The following is a 21,402-nucleotide window of genomic DNA, read 5'->3' as shown; positions in this document are numbered from 1 at the left end:
CTAATGTTTACTTTTCTTTTTTTATTTATTTATTTTTTTTTAGGAAGATTAGCCCTGAGCTAACTGCTGCCAATCCTCCTCTTTTTGCTGAGGAAGACTGGCCCTGAGCTAACATCTATGCCCATCTTCCTCTACTTTATATGTGGGACACCTACCACAGCATGGCGTGCCAAGCGGTGCCATGTCTGTACCTGGGATCTGAACCAGTGAACCCTGAGCCGCCGAAGTGGAACGTGCGCACTTAACTTCTGCGCCACCGGGCCAGCCCCTAATGTTTGCTTTTCTGACTTAATTCAGTTTCTTAAGGCTTTTCTTTCATCTCCTCTAACATTTCACTGTCATTCACCCTGCATTCAGCTATGCAACATGAAAAGTATCATTATAGGTATTTCTAAATCTTCACTTTTAACTTTATTTCTTGAGTGAGCATTTGTTGTCAGTTTTATGTAAGGTACCACTATCGGTTTGACAGACACAAAGCTGAAAAGACAAGATCCCTGCCTGGAACACTACTGTCTAGTGCCAGAAACAGACAAGTAGAAAACAATGATAAGGGCTATGCTAATGGGAACACATGGGAGGGATACCTAAATTAGGAAAACTTTCTGAGAGATGTCTTCTCAGGTGAATCAAGAAGGATAAGTAATAGAGTTAAGCAAACAAAGGGGAGAGTGGATGGAAGGCACAGAGAAAATACTCCAGGCAATGGAAGCAGCATATGTAAAGGCTCACGGCCCATTAAAGAAAAAGCAAGTAATTTCATATGCTAAAGGAAAGAAGAAATACCAAGACATAAGGCTGTAGAGGCAAGAAGAAACCAGATCACGAATGGTCACGTATGTTCTTCTGAAGAGCTTAGATTTAATCCTGGAGACAAAGAAGATCCACTGAAGGATTTGAAGTTGAAGAGCATGAAAGAATCAGATGGGAGCTTTAGGAGAGCAATATGAAATATGTATCGGAAAATACAAGACAGAAATTATCTATGACCCTAGAATAGTAATCCAAAGAAACAACGATATCCTCAACTAAGACAGTAACCATGGAAATCAAGAGGAGGCAAATTTCAAGATACAATAAAAAATGGTAAAACAGCACTCGGTAACTGACAATGTAGAACTGATGAAAGAGGTAAGTGTGAAAAACGATGCTAGGATGAATGATCACGACAGTCATGGAAATAAGAAATGCAGTAGACTATCTGTGATAGATAGTCAACTCTGACTATAAAATGGCTGCAAAATAACATAGTCTATATGATCTCTTTAAATACACACACCATGGATAAAAGTCTAGTTAATAATGGTTATCTCTAGGTAGTGAAATTATGTGTTTTTTTCTTCGTATTTTACTGATTCTTTCAGTTTTTCTACATTAGGACAAATTTCTTTTTAATTAGAGAATTAAAGTTTTTTTTCTTTAAAAAAAAACCCATCAGTTGGGAGTTTTCCACTTCAACTGCTGTTCAGGTAATTAGAAGTATTTCTATCAAGAGACACATCTGTAGACAATGTCTGCAAATCAACTTATGGACTGAAATAAGATATATTTTTTTAACCACAGGCATTTTAGAAAAAGAGAAGGAAAGAGCTCTTGCTCACCCACTGCTAATGGAAGTCAGAGAAGGATTATACATTAAATAATACCACACCAAAGTGCTTACATTAAATCTCAATGAAATTATTCCACAGGCAGTGAAGCTACTCAGATTGAATATATGCAAAAATGTCAGAAGTGCCACTGGACATTACAGGCAGCACAAGAAAATACGAAAAAATATATAAAAAGAAATGAACTTTAAATAAGACATTTTTTTTCTTTCATTAAGAACAGAATCCCTTGTTTCTTAATTTTATGTCCCAGCACTCAAAATCAAGAGAGGCTACTTCACACAGACTTGGAATAAAATAGGATTCCAAAACTTTTAAGAGACGCCTGGGCTAAAAAGGATGAATCAAGAGAATGAATGACTTTGATAAAAAGAAGCTGGACAAACGAGCTATGTGTCCTTTTTAATAACAGTACCTCCTCACTCCACGCTCTAAACACCTCCAAAGTCAATGGCTAAGTCCAGTAAAAGAAAAACAGACAAACATTATAAAGGTAGCTATAAATTTTAGTGAGACTGAAGAGATGGCTAGAAATCTACAATTCCCAGGTAACCCTTGCTGAAACCTATAAGAAGTGACAATGAAGAAAATCTGTAGCACACAAGAAGGAATGTATGAGGGAATGGCTGGTTTCTAAAGACTGACTACCAAGACAAAACTGCAGAGAAGCAGGAAGAGGGTTTTGGCCTCCAGACATTTCTTTCCATCTCCTCCCCTAAAAACAGTTCTGCACCTCACCTCCTTTGCAGTTCTTCTTCTTTGTAACTCCTAGTCCTTATGCTAGTCCATTTAAATGGTCACTTTAGTAATTTCCTAATATTTGCTCATCATTGCTAATAATTGCTCATCCAAACAACTCCCATTTGGAGTTAAAAACATATATATTAGCTTTCTCTCTTCACAGTAATAAATTCATCATGTGCTCCACTAATTTCCTCATGCTTTTTTTGGCTCTCTTATCTCTAAAAACTGCTTCCAACTAACTTCTCCATTAACTTCTTAGTTTGTTTCTCCCCAGCCAAATCTCTCATCAATAAAATCACTTGTTTGGCTTGGTTGTCAAATTGCAAGACTGGTATTGCAGAACTGGAAGGAGTACAATTAAGTGGTCAAGATCTCAAAAGGATACTGTGATCAAGAGCTACGTTTGTGATCCACGCATGTGAATGCCTCTACAGATTGAAAGCTAGGCTTAAATTAAGGACTTTGTGATTCTGACTCAGTTCTCGGGATTGATTAATGCATGGACAAATATTTACTACAAGCTTTAAAGGGCCTATTACCATACATAATAATAAACAGTACACAAAATTAAATAAGACAAGATGCATACCTGAACTCTCTACAGAGGAGAGGATAAATAAGGCGTTTAAAGGAATCGTCCAGTGAATTGTATAAGATCTTCATTAACTCTGGCCTTGCAAAGCCTCGTGGTCTCCACCTGCAAAAAAGAAAAGCCTGTACTAAAATTGATGTAACAATAACAAGACCATGAAAAGGCTCCTGAAGAGGGGAGAAGAAGCGGAACAGAAAAGGGGGAAAAAAGTTTATTGAAGCCAAAGTAACATAATCTGTGAGGAGAGACTGTGATGTCTGGAAATTATTACTATGACATCTGGAGTTCTTATTTTTAAAAATCTGGTAACCATGGTCACACACAAAACTTAATGAAGGAAAAAGCTTTCCTATTCTGGGAAGAGTCTCCAAAGCATTATTAATAATGGTCAAAACCTTAAGAAATAAGAAAGTCACCAAAAAATTACTAAAGCACTGCTATGGACTGAATTATGTCCCCTAAAATTAACATGTTGGAGCCCTAACACCAATGGGATGGTATTTAGAGATGGGGCCTTTGGGAGTTAATTAGCTTCAGATGAAGTCACGAGGGTAGTGCCTTTAGAAGAGATATCAGAGAGCTCTCTCTCTCCTCCTCCTCCCCATCCCCCCCCCCCGCCCTGAAACCAGGTAAGACATAGTGAGAAGGTAGTTGTCTCCAAGCCAAGAAGAGGGTTCTCTCCAGAAACCAAATCAGCCTGCACCTTGACCTTAAACTTCAGTGTCTAGAACCCGGAGAAAATAAATTTCTGTTGTTTAAGCCACCCGATCTATGGTATTTTGTTATGGCAGCCAAAGGTAAGACAAGTAGTGTATCCTTTTCCCATTTCTTTATCTCTTCCTGAGAGTTAAGGTAGACTGAGCAAAGGAGAAACTCAGCTGTAACCCGTGCCTCTTGCCATTCTTGAGTAGAACTCATTCTATTCCTCAGGTTGTACTGCTCTACCAGGCAGTACATCTGCATACATACCGATGAACATAAATGCCAGAGACCTGATTATTAGTGGACACTCAAGAAAGAACGGTAAGAGAAAAAGGCAAGCTAAAAAGGACAAATTCAGTCCTACCCCTTCTGTGTTTTCATCCATCTATGGCATCTCTGCCCTTGCCCTTCAGTGGCTCTTGAACAGAATCCATTAATAAAATATTAATAAATTAATAAAATTAACAAATAAATTAATAAAATATTAATGGTTTCTACTATACCATTAATATACCTTAGGAACACTGTCTTCTCCCTTACTTATCCCAGCTAGGAAATTAACTAAATTTCAGTGAACAGACATGTGATACACCAAAGGTTACATAATAATAACTATTTGAATCCCTCTCATAGAAGGGTATTATTTGAGTAGAATATAGTTTTGTTTTTCAATTTGAATAAAAGTGCTTTTAGGCAGGACAAAAATGCTTCCTTCTATCCAAACCCCTGTTACTTCCTACTGTCACCTTTACCTAAGGGCATGGGATGTAGGGAGGAGTAGGATAGGAATTAGACATGCACTATTATTACTGTTAACTTGGGGAACCCAATGTCAAGAAAGATGTCCCAGAGAAACATCTGAGATGGGTTTTAAAAAATGAATTGTGGTTTACCAAGCATGACAAAGGAATAAAAGCATTCTTGGAAAAAATCATAGCATTTGTAAAAGCTTTGAGGCATGAAAGAGGATGATAAATTCAAGTGACTACAAGCAGATTAGTACTGCTTGGACACAAAGTGGCAGGATCAGGTCAGGTGTAGATGGGGCTAGAGACTCTAAGAGTGGCCAGATCAGCAAGGTTCTTATACATCATGCTATCAGCCCAGTTAGGAGAGCCAACATAGTCCTGGGTCATGGGACATTAGGCTAGGAAGATAGTCCTTAGAGGCAGGAGGGCACTAACGGAGTGATTTTTTTAATGTATGTATCTGATGTCTACTGGGGGTCATTCCCTTAAGCCCAAATCAAGGTTTTCCCAATACTTGTAGGAAAAACCCAGAAATCCTTAACATTACCTACCCAATCCCTTTGGAAGCCCCAACAGTCTTCCTTAAACCTCGACATCCTCCTTTGGTGTGACTGCTCAGCTCCCTTCTCTGACACAGAGTGCTGTGAGTCTATTTTATACTTGAAAATGCCTCAATTATACCCATTCACAGCTGACCTTTAGATCACCAGACCCAGCGCTACAGGATAACAGCTATACTCATTTCCTACATTACAGAAACTCCTTTTCCTTCCTTATCCCACACCAATTTCTATCCCTTAACTGGCTTCCTGGGATGTATTAACTTAGCACTTAGCACACGAAGGGACCTGAAATAAAATAGTGAAGTCACAGACCTTATTATATCTAAACTTAAAGTAAATACAGCGGGTTTGCCTTATAGGATATAATCTTAAAACTTGACTCTTCCACTAATTCAACAGTTAAACATCTCTGAATAAAACGAAGGACCTCACTTTAACCAAATTCCACAATACAAAACACTTGCTATATAAGGTGTGCACAATGAACCACACAAATTAAGGCACGGGTCACGAACTCAAATACCTACAGGGGCCAGAAAAGTACTGTAAACAACTGAAGAAGATCCATGGCATATTCTGTAGGTTTTTGACAGAGATATGCTTTGTTCACCCATTACAAACAAAGAAATATTCTCCACTTTGGCAAAGAAATATACTCCCCTCTTTTCTTATCTATACATAAAGATAGGCTCTTTCCATGTAGCTTTCATTTTCCCATATTTAAAAGACAAATGGGTACAGGATACACTTCCCCTTAAATGTACCACATGAAAAAAAGGACTACCATTTTAGTGTAACATTTTCTCAAAGTGATGAGACAGACATTTTGGGACAGAATAATTTACAAGACTGTTCCATGCACTGGCACTAAAATCGACTTTAAAAAAAGAAAAAAGGCTAGTATCCAGCCCCAGTCATTGATTTGACAACCACCAAAAATATCCCCAATTTTTGTCCCCAATATTTTCAAATGCCATCGTATAGGGGTGGGAATGGGAAGCAGGACTGTTCCCAACAGAGAAGCACGGAGGGGGCTGACATGGGGTGGGGAAGACTGCTGCAAAGACAGCATGCTGCTCCCTAAGGAGCCTACTCAGCTTCAGTGAGTTGTTTCCATAACAGAATGCAGGGCCAGTGATGCCACATCATGTTTTTCAGAAAAGATCAGAAACACACTTTTTATGTGAAATTCTTAAAATTTTCAAATATTGGCAACTTATTCAAAATTACTCTGTAACCCAAGATTATATAAAAATCCAAACAAACTATGTGAATAGGCAGGATCTGTCCTAATAGCAGCCAATACTTTAAAGTATTAAAATCTCTTCCTCAGAGACATTCTCTTCAATTTCCAAATCCCTAGGAACACCTGCCATTCATGACCATCTCATTAGAACCCATAAACATCTTAGTAATACTAAGTATTTACAGTGGATCGAACCAACATAAAATACAGCTGAGCAAGGATACTGAGGATCTGAACAACACAAACAACCAATAGGATCTAACTAACACATATAGATCAATAAACCAAACAACAGCAGAATTCATGTGTTTTTTTCAAGTGTCCATGGAACAGCTACCAAGACAGATCATATCCTGGGCCATAAAACAAACCTCAACAAATTTAAAAGAATTTAAATCATACAAGAGTATGTTCTCTGACCATAATGGAATCAAACCAGAAACAAATAACACAAAGAAAACAAGAAAATCTCTAAACACTTAGAAATTAAACAACACACTTCCAAATAATCCAGGGGTCAAAGAGGAAGTCTCAAAGGAGACTTTAAAAATACATACATGTGAATAAAGATAAAAAGATACATATCAAAATATGTGGGGCGAAGCTAAAGCAGTGCTAAGAGGGAAATTAAAAGCACTAAATACTAAGACCAAAAGCATAAACACTAACACCGAAAAAAAAAATCTCAAATCAATAATCTAAGTTCCTACCTCAAGAAACAGGAAAAAGAAAAGCAAAAAACCCCCAAAGCAACCAGAGGCAAAAAATCATAAATATGAGAGTAGAAATCAATGAAATTGCAAATAGGAAAACAATTTAAAAACTCGATACGAATATCCAATTCTTCAAAAACAATAAAATTGATAATTCTCTAGTAAGAATAACAAAGTAAAAAATGAAAAGATATAAATCATTAAGATCAGGAATAAAACAAAGGATATCACTTCATATCCTACAGTTATTTAAAGGATAATAAAGGAATACTACAAACAACTTTATGCTCATAATTTCAACAACCTTAAAAAAAGGGACCCAATTTCTCAAAAGCCACAATTACTAAAACTCAACAAAAAAATTGAATTTTGTAACTGAAAAGCTTCCAAAAAAAAAAATCTCCAGGCCCAGATGATTCCAATGGAGAATTCAACCAAATTCTACCAAAGAAGAATTAACACTAATTTTACACAATCTCTTCTAGAAAAAAAAAAAAAGAGAAAAGAATACTTCCCAATTTGCTTTAAAAGGCCAGTATTATGACCCTGATACAAAAATCAGACAAAGACCCTACAAAACAAAATACGAAAGAAAAAACTAATATCTCTCATGAATTTATATGCAAAAATCTTTTACAAAATATCTCCACTCCAAATACCTACTTAACTTTTTTTTTTTTTGAGGAAGATTAGCTCTGAACTAACTACTGCCAATCCTCCTTTTTTGCTGAGGAAGACTGGCCTTGAGCTAACATCCATGCCCATCTTCCTCTACTTTATACGTGGGACGCCTACCACAGCATGGCTTTTGCCAAGCAGTGCCATGTCTGCACCCAGGATCTGAACCGGCGAACTCTGGGCTGCCGAGAAGCAGAACGTGCGAACTTAACTGCTGCGCCACGAGGTCGGCCCCATACCCACTTAACTTTGATCAAAGTACCGTGCAAATACTTTATTCAAACATTGGCTTAATTAGTTTAATATATTTATTCTGTTTCTGTGTCTCTAAGTGAGAGGATTCTGTTCAGTTTAAGTCTACATGCAAGTAGAGAACAGTAATTAATTGGCAAATAAATAGTGCCTATAGGACTATTAAGATCACAGCAGAATCCTTTAGTGAGCCTAGAAGAGATGCAGGAGGATAGGGACAGAATTGTGGGTCCCAGACTCCATCTGAAAACAGAAATTCACTCATCGAGTCAAAGACAAAAATCTGCAAGCTCAAGAAGACAAGTTCTGGTTATTATACAATCCAATTCATGCACAGGCAACTGCTGAGATCATTCCTTCACAGGTTTTTGTTTAAAGAGCAAATGCAGAAACTTGGATTACTGAAGTTCTCACAAACATAATAACTATTTCAGCATCTGACAAGCTCAGAAATCTTCTTCATACTTACCTTCTTGTACATACTTAAGTATAAAATGTTGAATTTATATGATGAATTGTTCAGGAGCCAAATTTGGACCTAGTTATTATTTTTAATACTAATACATTGGTATAAATGTATTCTCCCTTAGATAATAACAAGAGTTTCATTTAAATCACTCCTTGCCCTAATTATATAGTACTGTATATATTTATAGCACGATAATAAGTAAATGGTACCACCATCTATCTTGTTGTTCAACCCATACAAGGGTTATTCTTCAGTTCACCACTTTCTGTAACCAATGCACCCACTATCTAATCAGATACCTTGTACTAACCCTGTAGACTCCTAAATATTGTTCAAATCTGCCTACTTATTTCCTATTGCTACCATCCTAGTCCAAGCCACCATCATCTCTTGTCCCCACATCTATTCTTGGTTCCCTCCAAATAATTCTCTATACTGCAGCCAAAGTGATCTTCTTAAAATGCAAACCAATCACAACACTCTGTTTAAACTCTTTATTGGCTTTCCATCACCCTTAAGATAAAGAACAAAATCCTTAGCATGCCTCAAAAGCTGGGTATGATCTGGCCCTTGCCTACACCTCAATCTTCATTTCTTGTTGCTTCTCCTCCCTCTCCTTCTGTCTCTGACCTATATATGCACCTAGCCCAGACTCTATGAGTGCTCCCTGTTACAAACTCTTACAATAGGCTACACTTCTCCTTTGTGACCTCAGCATACTCTTAATCATTTGCTCAGGACCTTCTTCATTAAAGTACATTGTCACCAAGGGCAGATAGTATATTTGTCTAGTTTACAGGTGGATCCCCAACATCTAGCACATAACCTGAACGCATGAATACATAGGAGAGGTGGAAGGTAGCAGAAGTAGGGACAAAGACAGTCGAAAAAAGAAGGAGAAAAAATTTGAATAAGCATCTCAATTCATTCAAATGTGTTTAAAGAAAAAAATTCCTGGAGAATCGTTCTTGACTTCCTAGATAAGTATTTTAGCTAGCTCTTGCTTCAGTTCTTTAGTTCTCATAGAAGTTTTCTTCAATTCTCTATATAAAGAGAAACTTCTAGAACATGACTAAAAATTATATCACAATACTATAGTGAGGCAAAATATTATAGTATTGGTTAAATAATATATATTCACTTGGAGTAGAACAGAACAAAATAAACTATAGATGAGCCAAGGAAAAATAATTAAATAACTCCAAGGAAAACCATTTCTTGACATTTACTTAGTACAAAGACAATAGATTAAAAGCATAACTAATACTTCCTTAACTATTGAGGACAGACTCTGATACTGAGTATTATGAATATTCATAGGAAAATAAGCTAGAAGTTGTCCCCAATTTACTGTGACTTACGTATAAAAAACATTCTAAAAAGGAAATTAGCACAACAATCCTACCACTTTGTAATAGGTGGTATCATCAAAGGCTACACAATCACCTGGAATATCACTTAATTCTCTCAAATCCATGAGAAAGGTATTATTCACCATTTTAAGAATAAAATTGAGGGAAAAATTAAGTAACATGCTCATAGTCACAAGGTTAGGAAGTAATACAACTGGAATTCAAACTTCTTAGGATTTTGCTCTTTCTATAAAAAATTTTTAGAGTTCCATCATATCTTAATTAAAATTATCTGATTTCTTAATACAATTTTTTAAATCTAGGATTTCTTTTGGTTGTTTCCTTTTTATTTAATGGAATTTATTTACTTACAAAGGAAATAAGCATTCATTAAAAAATGACAACTGGCAGGGGCTGGCCCCGTGGCCGAGTGGTTAAGTTCGCGCGCTCCGCTGCAGGCGGCCCAGTGTTTCGTCGGTTCGAATCTTGGGCGCGGACATGGCACTGCTCGTCAGACCACGCTGAGGCAGCGTCCCACATGCCACAACTAGAGGAACCCACAACGAAGAATGCACAACTATGTACTGGGGGGCTTTGGGGAGAAAAAGGAAAAAATAAAAAATCTAAAAAAAAAATGACAACTGGGGCAGTCTCATGGTCAAGCGGCTAAAGTTCCACACATTCTGCTGCAGTGGTCGGGGTGCGGAAGTCTGGATCCAGATGTGGACATACCCCACTCATCAGCCATGCTGTGGAGGCGTCCCACATACAAAACAGTGGAAGACTGGCACAGATGTTAGCTCAGGGCTAATCTTCCTCACCAAAACAAAAAAAATGACAACTATATAGAAGAGTATAGAATAGAAAACGAAAATCTCACACCAGAGCTAAGGCGAATCATTTATATCTTTTCAGACATTTTCCTACACAGACACAGACATATTTTTTCGCCATTAGTGAGATCATACTATAAATACTAATTATAAACTGTCTTTTTAACCTAGTAAGACATGATTATATTTCAACTTTAGCTCTATCTCAACTTTTTCAAAATGGTTACACAAAATTCCATTGTATGATTATAACATAACTGGCTTAAACAATTTACCTACTGATTGACATTTAGATGGCTGTTTTACTTGATGAGTCCTTGGTTAGTATTATTTGGTCATCCAGCAAGCTGATCCTTCATGGAACTGGCTTTTGGAAAACTGGCTTCCAATGAACTGATGCAAGAACTATGATGGGTGACAGAGCTAATTCCCAAAGTACACAACACTTGTTCTTCTCAAAAAACCATTCATCCAACTCTTCAAGTAGCAATCTCTCCAACCCAAGGTCACACAGAACTAGCTATTGATGAACATACCCAAAACCTACATCTCCTAACTGCTAGACAAGCCACATAACCTCTTTGTATCAGTTTTCTCATTGGTTAAATGGCAGCTACAAATCTGCTCTACTAACCAAATAGGTTGTTGTGAGGATCAAATACACTCTGAAAAGTCAAAACTTAAAGTTAAAAGTGTTATACGAACATGTGGTGTTATTTTAAAAGGTTCCTTTAAAATGGAAAAGGATAAGAGAAAGTTACATGAGTTTAGGGGCTGGCCACGTGGCAACTTGGGCGGCCCAGCGTTGCACCAGTTCAGATCATGGGCGCGGACACGGCACCACCCATCAGGCCATGCTGAGGCGGCGTCTCACATAGCACAACCAGAGGCACCCACAACTAGAATATACAACTATGTACTGGGGGGCTTTGAGAAGAAGAAAAAAAAAAAGAAGATTCACAGCAGATGTTAGCTCAGGTGCCAATCTTAAAAAAAAAAAAAGTTACATGAGTTTACAAATTTCTCTGAAATATCCGATAAATTTAATGTTTGTTTCAACCATCATTAATGGACAAAATATCTTAGGTAAACTACATACAGTATGTTTAGCGATTTATATTCTAATATCTGATAAATTAAATTTTTGTTTCAATTATCCTTAGTGAACAAAACATTTCAGATATGCTATACAGTATGTTTTTGTTAATTTATTTTTTCACGAGAAAACATGCTCTTTATAAAAGATTCAAATGGTACAGAAAAGTATTAAAGTAAGAGTCCCTCTCCCCAGAGATAATCACCATTAATAATTCTTATGTACCCTCCCAGATATTTTCTATTTAAACATACACAACATATATACGTATTTTTTTTTAATGTAAAAACAACACTATATCCACTGCCTGTCATTGTTTTTGTTTTACATAATGGACATCTTTCTACACCAGTGAGTGTAGATCTCAGTATGGTATTTTAGAAACAAACGAAAAGAAATTCTGCAAAAATTTGTAAACAGACCTATTCTGGATGCACCATCTACAGAATTCGTTCTTCACTCCATCAGAAATGTTGACCTTGACCGTCAGTATCTTCAAATTTTCTCCACGGTTAATTGCCAGAATCTGCGTGCAAACATATATGACAAAGACCATATACAAAAGACTAATTTAACCAGTCAAGATTTGTGAAACAAACTGGGTGGTTATCCAGCCCACAGCTATATCAATTTTTTATTCATTTATTTATCAAGAATGTATTAAAAAATAATCATTTCTTTATACTTTTTTCAAGTTTTTTAAAAATAAAATACAGGTACAAAGCCTATGACATTCACAGGAAGAGACTCTGATGATCTAAAGTCTCATTTCAGATTATAATAATTGAAAATATTTGATCATCTTGAGTTAGAAAGATATACTTTTTATATTTGTGAAAAGATACTGCTAAGATAAATACAAACATGGAGATTTCTAAGCAGAATATTTAATAACTACTTCTTGTTGCCATTCATTGAGCACTTACTAATTGTCAGGCCCATCTAAGCACTTTACATACATTATCTCATTTAATCTTCAAAGCCACCAGTGATGTATTATTGTCTTCATTTTATATAATAATTTTTCTAAGACTAACGTGTCCCAAATCACAAAGTTAGCAAGTAGCAAAGGAGGAATTTAAGTTTAGATCAACCTGTTCATGCTCTTAATAGAGTAAAAGAGCAACTGTGTTAAAACACATTGAAAACATTCCTTAAGGAAGAGCAAACAGACCTACAGCAAGCAGAAAGAAAGAAATAATAAAGAAAAGAGGGACAATTAACAAAACAGAGAATAGAAAAACAGTAGAAAATACCAACAAAAACAAAAGTTGGCTCTTTGAAAATATCAACAAAACTGACAACCCTTTCACTAGACCAACAAAGGAAAAAAGAAGAAACATTCCAATTACCAAAATCTAGAATGAAAGAGGAGCCATTACTGTGGATGCTACCGAAATAAAAAGGATCATAAGAGAATACTATGAACAACTGTATGTCAAATTAGATCACTTAAATAAAATAGACTAATCCCTATAAAGACACAAATTGCCAAAACAGAATCAAATAGAAATAAAAAATCCAAAATGATCTATAACACATAAAGAGATTGAAATAGTAATTTAACAATTTCCCACAAAGAAATTCCCAGGCCCAGATGGCTTCACCACTGAATTCTACCAAACATTTAAAGAATTAACACCAATTGTTCACAAACTCTTCCAAAAAATACAATAGAAGAAAACATTTCCCAACTTTTTCTATTCACTGATAGCAAAACCAGACAAAAACATCACAAGAAAAAATACAGACCATTATCTCTTATGAATACAGACATAAAGATCCTCAATAAAATATGAGTAAACCAAATCCAGACACATATAAAAAGGATTATACACCAGGATCAAAAGGGATTTATTTCAGGAATGCAAGGTTGGTCTAACATCCAAAAATCAATTAACATAATACATTATACCAATAGAGTAAGAAACAAAAATTACACAATCATCTCAATAGATGCAGAAAGAATATTTGACAAAATTCCAGCAGTTGTTCATGATAAAACCAGTCAACAAACTAGGAATAGAAGGCAACTTCCTCAACGTGATAAAGGGCACACAAAAAAACCCCTCAGATAACAACATATTTAATGGTGAAAGACTAGATGCTTTCCCTCTAAGATTACAAGGGTGTCTCCTCTTGCCACTTTTATTCAACATTGTACTGGAGGTTCTAGTCAGGGAAATTAGGAAAGAAAAAAATAATAAAAGATAGTTAGATTGAAAAGAAAGAAGCAAAAGTCTATTTGCAGATAATATGATCCTGTATACAGAAAATCCTAAGGACTCCACTATAAACCTATTAGAACTAATAGAGTTCAGCAAGGTTACAGGATAATCAATTTCTACAAATTAGCAATAAACACTCTGAAAATGAAATTTTTTAAAAATTCCACTTACCATAACACCAAAAGGAATAAAATAGTTAGGAATAAATTTAATAAAAGAAGTGCAAAATTTATACTCTGAAAAGCACAAAACCTTAAAAGAAACTAAAGAAGAGCTAAATAGATGGAAAGACATCTCATGTTCATGGATCAGAAGCCTTTATATTGCTAACATGGCAATACTCCCCAAATTGATCTACAGATTCAACTCAATCCCTATCAAATCTTAGCTAGTTTCTCTGCAGAAACTGACAAACTAATTCTAAGATTCATATGGAAATTCAAGGGACCAAGGATAGCCAAATCAATTCTGAAAAAGAACAACAAACTTGGAGAACTCCCACTTCCCCATTTCAAAACTTGCTACAAAACTACAGTAATCAAGACAGTGTGCTACTGGCATAAGGATAGACATACAGATCCATGGAAAAGAATTGAGAGTCCAGAAATAAATCCATACCTCTATGGTCAATTGATTCTCTACGAGGGTGCCAAGACAATTCAATGGAGAAAATACAGTCTTTTCAACAAGTGATGCTGCCACAACTGGATAGCCACATGCAAAAGAATGAAGTTGGACCCCTTCCTCACATCATACACAAAAATTAGCTCAAAACTGGTCACAGACTTTAACATAAGAACTAAAACTATAAAACTCTTAGAAGAAAATATAAAAGAAAATCTTCCTAAGTTAGGTGAGGTCTTAGATATAACACCACAAGCATAATCAACAAAAAAAAAGATTGAACTTCAACAAAATTATAATTTTTATACCTGAAAGGATTATCCTGTAATCCTGATACCAAAGTAGAATTCAAGCTAAAAAGCATTAAATAAGATAAAGGATATTTATTATGTTAAAGCAACATTCTGGTTTTGGAATAGAACAAGGGGAATACATACCTACACTTTAAAGACGCTGTTAGGTGTGACATCACCAAAATGGTGGAGTGAGAAACACCAAAACTCCATCACTCTACAAAAGTAACAGATAAACTGACAAAAACTCACAATCAACTTTTTCAGAACTCTGGAATCCAAATCCAAGAATTACAACAACCAGAGCAACAGTTAAAGAAGAAAGAAGCTGCAGAATTTTGGTAAAAGAGAACTTTTAACTTACCCTCTTACTATCCCCCACTCTCCAGCTCAGCAGTGGCCATGAAGATAGCAGTCTACACTCATGGTGCAGACTGCTAGTACCAGAGGGAGCAATGTGGACTTTATTCTCAAAAAATAGTGATTGTGTGTTTTGATCTCTCTGGTGGCTCCCTGAGGCATTGGCTCAAGAGCTTGCCTTTGTTTTGCCTGCCTCAGAGCTTTCCCAGGACAGAGGCAATTTCCTGAGTAGTATTTGTTAAAAGTATTTAAAGGCAAATGGATTAGCCACAGTCTTAAGGGTTAACAGTCTTAAGGGATAACAACAGTCAGGGATAAGAATTACAGTCAGGGAAATCAAAAGACAGACCAAAAACACCCGGGAAAGAAGAGGCTGGGAAATGAGACATTTGAGGGGAAAGGACCTTTTTAAGTTCCTGCCTATATTAGGGAGTCTAGGAGGCCACATACATGCTCAGGACTAGACACTTGCTCTGAAAAGCCCTGAGAGGACATTAAGCTTTCACCTCTGACTGACCTTGGGGTTCTGTACAAAGAGAAAGTGAAGGCTAAAGCAGAGTTGTAAACAGTCTCACTAAGTGTTGAAGGAGTGGCACAACACAGAGCCAGTCTGCAAGAACTAGGAGAGTTTGTTTTTTGTTTTAGCTTCAGGCATTTAAGGAAATCTGTCAAGTAACTAGCTGTCCACTAAGCTAATGAAACAGAGCCTCTAGTGACCACATACGACAAAGAATACAGTCTTCACAAAGATAGTTTAGAAGTCCCTAAACAAACAAACAACAAAACCCACAACAGCAGCAACAACAAATGCTGGGGAGGGAGAGAATCTGATTTTCAGTGTTTCCAAATTATAATATTCAAAATGTCCATTTTATAACAAGAAATTACAAGGCATGCAAACAAACAAAAGAGTATGACTCATCTACAGGAAAACAAGAAATTAGTAGAAAATGTCCATGAGGAAGCTCAGACATTGGCCTTACTAAACAGATTTTAAATGAACTATCTTAAATATGCTCAGAGTTAAGGGAAATCAGGACAGAGACCTAAAGGAAATCAGGAGAATGTTGTTTCAATAAATATAGAATATAAATAAAGAGTTCGAAATTATAAAAGGGGACTAAATAGAAATTCTAGAGCTGAAAAGTACAATAACTGAAATGAAAAATTCCTTAGACGGGTTCAGTATCAAATCTGAGCAAGCAGAAGAAAGAATCAGCAAACCTGAAGGGGCTCAGTTTTTGAGATTATACAGTCTGAGACGAAAGAAAAGAAATGAACAGAGACAAAGAGACCTGTGGAACACAATCAAGCATACCAACATACATATAATGGGAGACCCAAGAAAGAAGAGAAAGGGGCAGAAAGAACAAATGAAGAAGTAATGGCCAAAAGTTTCCCAATTTTGAAGAAAAACATTAATCTACACATCCAAGAAACACAACAAACTCCAAGAAGGATAAACTCAAAGAGATCCACAGTAAGACATATTATAATCAAATTGTCAAAAGCCAAAGACAGAAAATCTTAAACAAAAAGAAAGAAGTAACTCATCATGTGCAAGGGCTCAGTAAGATTAAGAGTTGATTCCTCATCAAAAACCATGGAGACTAGAAGATAGTAGGATGACATATTCAAAGTGCTAAAGGAGAAAACTGTCAATCAAGAATTCTATATCCGGAAAAAGCTATCCTTCAAAAATGAAGGAGATGTTTAATGGATATACAGTTTCAGTTTTGCAAGATGAAAAAGTTCTGGAGATCAGCTGCACAATAATGTGAATATAGTTAACATTACTGAACTGTAAACTTAAAAATGGTTAAGATGGTAGAGTTTATGTTATAGGTATTTTACCAAACATAAAAGGAAATTGTAAAAATAAAGAGAGAAATTAAGACTTTCCAGATAAACAAAAAACTAAAGTATCTGTAGACCTGCCCTACATGAAATGTGACAGGAAGTCCTTTAGGCTGAAATGAAAGGACACTAGAGAGTATCTCAAAGGCATACAAAGAAATAAACAGCACTGGTAAAGGTAGCTATATAGGAAAGATAAAAGCCAGTATTACTGTATTTTCGATGTGTAACTCATCTTTTTTTTTTTCTATATGACCTAAAAGCTTCATTTCACAATGTAGATACAACCTATGACTAAAATTAGGAAAAACTTAGTAAACTGAAAAATGAAATCAAAAGACTGAGATATAATGAGTATGATTTATACAACTGAGTGAGATCTCTTGCAATTTATTGTAAATCAGACATCTCCAATCAGTATATCACAAGGGAAAGATCACTGGCCAGAAAGACAAGATGCCTGAGGTGTTATATTGTCAGCTCGGCTCAGAATTTTCAGTGTCACTAACTTCTCTGGGTCTTGAGTTCCCCATTTCTGAAATGGGGAGGATGTGATTATATTATAAGAATTTATATGAAGAAAAAAGGAAAGAGTTGACTTAAAAGTCTTTACTTCCTTAATAAGCAGAGTAGTAGGCAAATCGAAAGTATTATCATTATTACTACTATCAGCATACAGAAGCAGTTTCCTTATTTACCTGATGATGTTGGATGTTTCTTATGTTGCATGAAAAATTCTGGTACAGCTGAAACTTATCAACATCTTTCTCATTTACTTTTTTTGAGGAGACTTTTGCCAGAGATGACTGGATACAAATATATCTATTTTGGCACCTGTTCAGATACAGAAATATTCAAAAAACAAGTAGTTATTAATATGTGCTTTAGTAAAGAAACAGTTATATGGAAATAAGTCTAGCAAAAAAGTTAAGCCATTACCAAATGAAATATTTTTTTAATGATGCCGAAATAGAAACATGTTATTGAAGGGCCGGTCTGGTGGCAGAGTGGTTAAGGTCACACGCTCTGCTTTGGCAGGCCGGGGTTCACAGGTTCGGATTCTAGGTGTGGACCTAGCACTACTCATCAAGCCACGCTGTGGCAGCACCCCACATAAAACAGAGGAAGATTGGCAGATGTTAGCTCACTGACAACCTTCCTCAAGCAAAGATGAAGATTGGCAATAGATGTTAGCTCAGGGCAAATCTTCATCTCACACACACACACAAAGTTACTGACCCATCAAAAGAGGACTCTGCCTATTCATGCTGGCATAGGTCCTACAGATATATTTATATATCAAGCTAATCCTCCCATAAAATGCCTAAGTGAGTTCAGATACCATTATGCAAGAGGCCAAAACTGTCTACAAGAATCAGATTAATAACTCTGGTCTAGATATTATCCTTTTCTAACCACTGAGTTAGGCAGTCAGAACCAATTAAAAGCCAAAAAGAAGGGAAACAAGAGGATGTATCATGACAGCTTCCAATGACAATTTATAAAAGTGAACCAAATTTCAGCAGTATAATTATTTATAAAAACACTTAAAAACCTGGGCATTTCTTCTACTTCAAGTCATTCCTGCTAGGACCACTGAAAAAATGGAAAAGTTCTCTCCCTTGTGTTAACAAAAACCTAACAAGCAACAGTAGTCAACAGGCTCATCTCCACCTTCCCTCTCCTCCACTCACACAGCTAAAGATGTGGAGAGAGAGGAAGAACAGACCTCTGGCAAAACTCTGTCGTCTCTTCTGATAAACAGCAGAAAAGGACAGAGTACAGAAAAATAGGGTTTTAAATTAACATATTTTTTAATGAGGCATAAAATCCATACGACTAAGTAAGGTCTAGGTCAAAGGATTTTAACATCTTATAAATTGGAACTGCAATACCATGGATAAGCTGCTGTCTACATCAGCTAAAATTCATTTTGAGGTCAGCACTTTATGTATACCTGATGTTAAACATTCTCAAGTTAATCCAATCAGTGATAAATACCAGAAATGAAACATTATTTATCTCTCTCCCCAAAGCTCCAGTGCACAGTTGTATACCCTAGTTGTAAGTCACTCTTAGTTCTTCTATGTGGGACACAGCATGGCTTGATGAGCGATGTGTAAGGTCTGCACCCAGGATCCCAACACACGAACCATGGGCCACCGAAGCAGAGTGCACAAACTTAACCACGAGGCCAGCCCCAAGATATCATAAAATTAAGTACATACATCACAATATGTTTAAAAAGCAATGCCACCCACTCGAAATGAATATGAACCTCTCTCTAGCATATATCATGTAATGCAATGGTTTTTAAATTGTGTTCCTCAGAGCTCCCCACCGAGGTGCTTCAGCGTTAAGGAGGATGAGCAGGCAGAGTTCCAGGCTCCCTGCCCAGAATTCAATTAAAGCAACTTTACTTTTATCTGTTTTATATATTAGGGTTCTGTTGCTTGAACAAAGAGTTCTGCTACTTGAAAAAGTCTGAAAATAAAGTTTTTAATGAATACTGGTGTTAGCACTAAACCATGCAACCCTTCACAGCATGAGTCCACAAAGCAGAAAAAACTCCATAAAAGAGTTACTCACAATTTCCGAATGAAGTCCAGCGTGTCTTTGTCTTTAGCAATCATGTCTGCTAGAATATGCTGCACTCCTGTTTCAATATCCTGGAGTGCTGAGAGCCCTTTAGGAGAAGGGGAAGAGCGAAAACAAAAGCAAGAACTACAGATGGGCTTTTAAGTCTAGAAAAATCACAATAAATTTATTCCAGTCAAAATAAAACCTTAAATTGACAAACTGAAGACAGAAAAGTATCATAGCAGTAACCAGCCTCCCTCTGCGACAACATACGGCTCCCAAAGCAATAATACAGGACGACCTTCATGTAAGCACGTAACCGAGTGGTGAGAAACGCAGCTCTGGAGCCAGCGGCCTGGTCTAATCCTTTTTCTACCACTTACCAAGTATGTGACCCTGGGCTGGTTACTTGACCTCTCTGTGACTCAGTTTCCTATAAAAATTGAATAATAACAGTACCTACTTCATGAAGTATTTACAAAGATTAAGCGTGTTATGGGAATATATATTAATAAAGCCATCTCCCAAAGTAAACCGTTTCATTCCAGTTACAAAAATTCTCCTTTTTATGAACATTCTTATTTTGACTTATGAGGCATTTATTCACATATTCACCCATTTGAATTTCTCAAATTTCATGAGCACAAAACAAGAGCCATCACGTGGTTGTTCATCTTCATAGCTGAGTTGTCTATCAACGGTGCGTTAAGTTCTGTCCAAGTGTCTTTGGTTTGCTAATTTACACCACTGAGTCTTGTATATCATGGTCTGAAGATAGTAACTTATACAGAGAGAGATCATTTGCATTACTTTCTTTCTTTGGTCTTTATCATCCTATTGTTCTGTTTCCATTAAAGCTTCTTTTTTTTTTTCTTGCACTAAAACTTGAATTACGTAAGCAGTGGTTATCATAAGTATGTTTTTCTGAGAATACAGGTTTAATGACTAATAGGTACAAAAGAAAGAGAACAAGAGCACAGATTTATTATGGAGTAATCAATAAAAGGAAAATGTCTGGTTGGGTTGTGTTCTGATAACTAATTTTAACTACTAAAGTAACTATTTATTTTAAAGAAATTTGGCCATTGAAATTAATAGGTATTCTGTTTACACTTTAAAAGAATTTCCCTGTGAGGGAATTTTCAGGAACAAATCACCTTTGAGAGGTAGAAGACTGCATATGTAAATGACTTAGAACAACTGTGGCACAGAGTAAAGCAGTCAATACATGTGTGCTCTTGTGTTAGCTCTCTCCCTACATCAGTCTTCATCTAAGGAACCATTCACTATGCACTAATTCCTGGAGTCCCAAAGCATCTCACAGCATCATTATACCAAGTTTAATGAGAACACCAGGGTGATAAGTCAGTAGTAAAGATGTAACGTACCATGAGAACCATTAATAGGAGAACAGAAAGAGGAAATCACAGATTTTGTTATAACAAAGGGCCTTTGAAAAGCCTCCGATATTTGGGGGGAATACAATTTGTAAGCCATATGTAATTAATGAAATTATGTAATTAAAATTATGCTAGAGCTCTGGAGCAATGTTTTGTAAAGTATAGTCTAAAGACTTGAAAAATACAATCACACTAGATACTTGTTACAAATACAGATGTGGGGGTTTATTGCTTTACAGAGCATCCCAGACGATTCTGATACTCAGGAAAATTTAAAACACCACTGCTGGGGAGGTGCCTTGTGCTATCTCTAGAGCAGTGGTTCTCAGCGGAAGGCAGAAATTATCAAAGTCATTCGGGAAGCTCATTCAAATTATACACCCCCTCTCAGCTCAACAAGGGAGAGAAAGAATTGGAAGAGTCTCGTGTGCTTTGAAAAAGCCACTTCTTCCATCAAAGAG

General features: G+C 36.3%; 1 protein-coding gene across 1 annotated transcript in view; it reads right to left on the bottom strand.

Moving 5' to 3' along the window:
• SRBD1 (S1 RNA binding domain 1) overlaps positions 1-21,402 on the bottom strand; it is a 206,004-nt gene that overhangs the window by 151,807 nt on the left and 32,795 nt on the right. The window contains exons 8-11 of the mRNA XM_046663508.1: positions 19,551-19,647; positions 17,660-17,795; positions 12,022-12,125; positions 2,944-3,051 (exon numbers count right to left, since the gene is read on the bottom strand). Of these exons, the coding sequence (XP_046519464.1) occupies positions 2,944-3,051; positions 12,022-12,125; positions 17,660-17,795; positions 19,551-19,647 (445 nt within the window). The remainder of the gene's footprint in view (positions 1-2,943; positions 3,052-12,021; positions 12,126-17,659; positions 17,796-19,550; positions 19,648-21,402) is intronic.

This window comes from Equus quagga, chromosome 5 (assembly GCF_021613505.1).
Source record: "Equus quagga isolate Etosha38 chromosome 5, UCLA_HA_Equagga_1.0, whole genome shotgun sequence".
Lineage (NCBI taxonomy): Eukaryota > Metazoa > Chordata > Mammalia > Perissodactyla > Equidae > Equus > Equus quagga.
The sequence above is the reverse complement of the archived record's forward strand: the minus strand, read 5'-3'. Positions and strand labels throughout refer to the sequence as shown.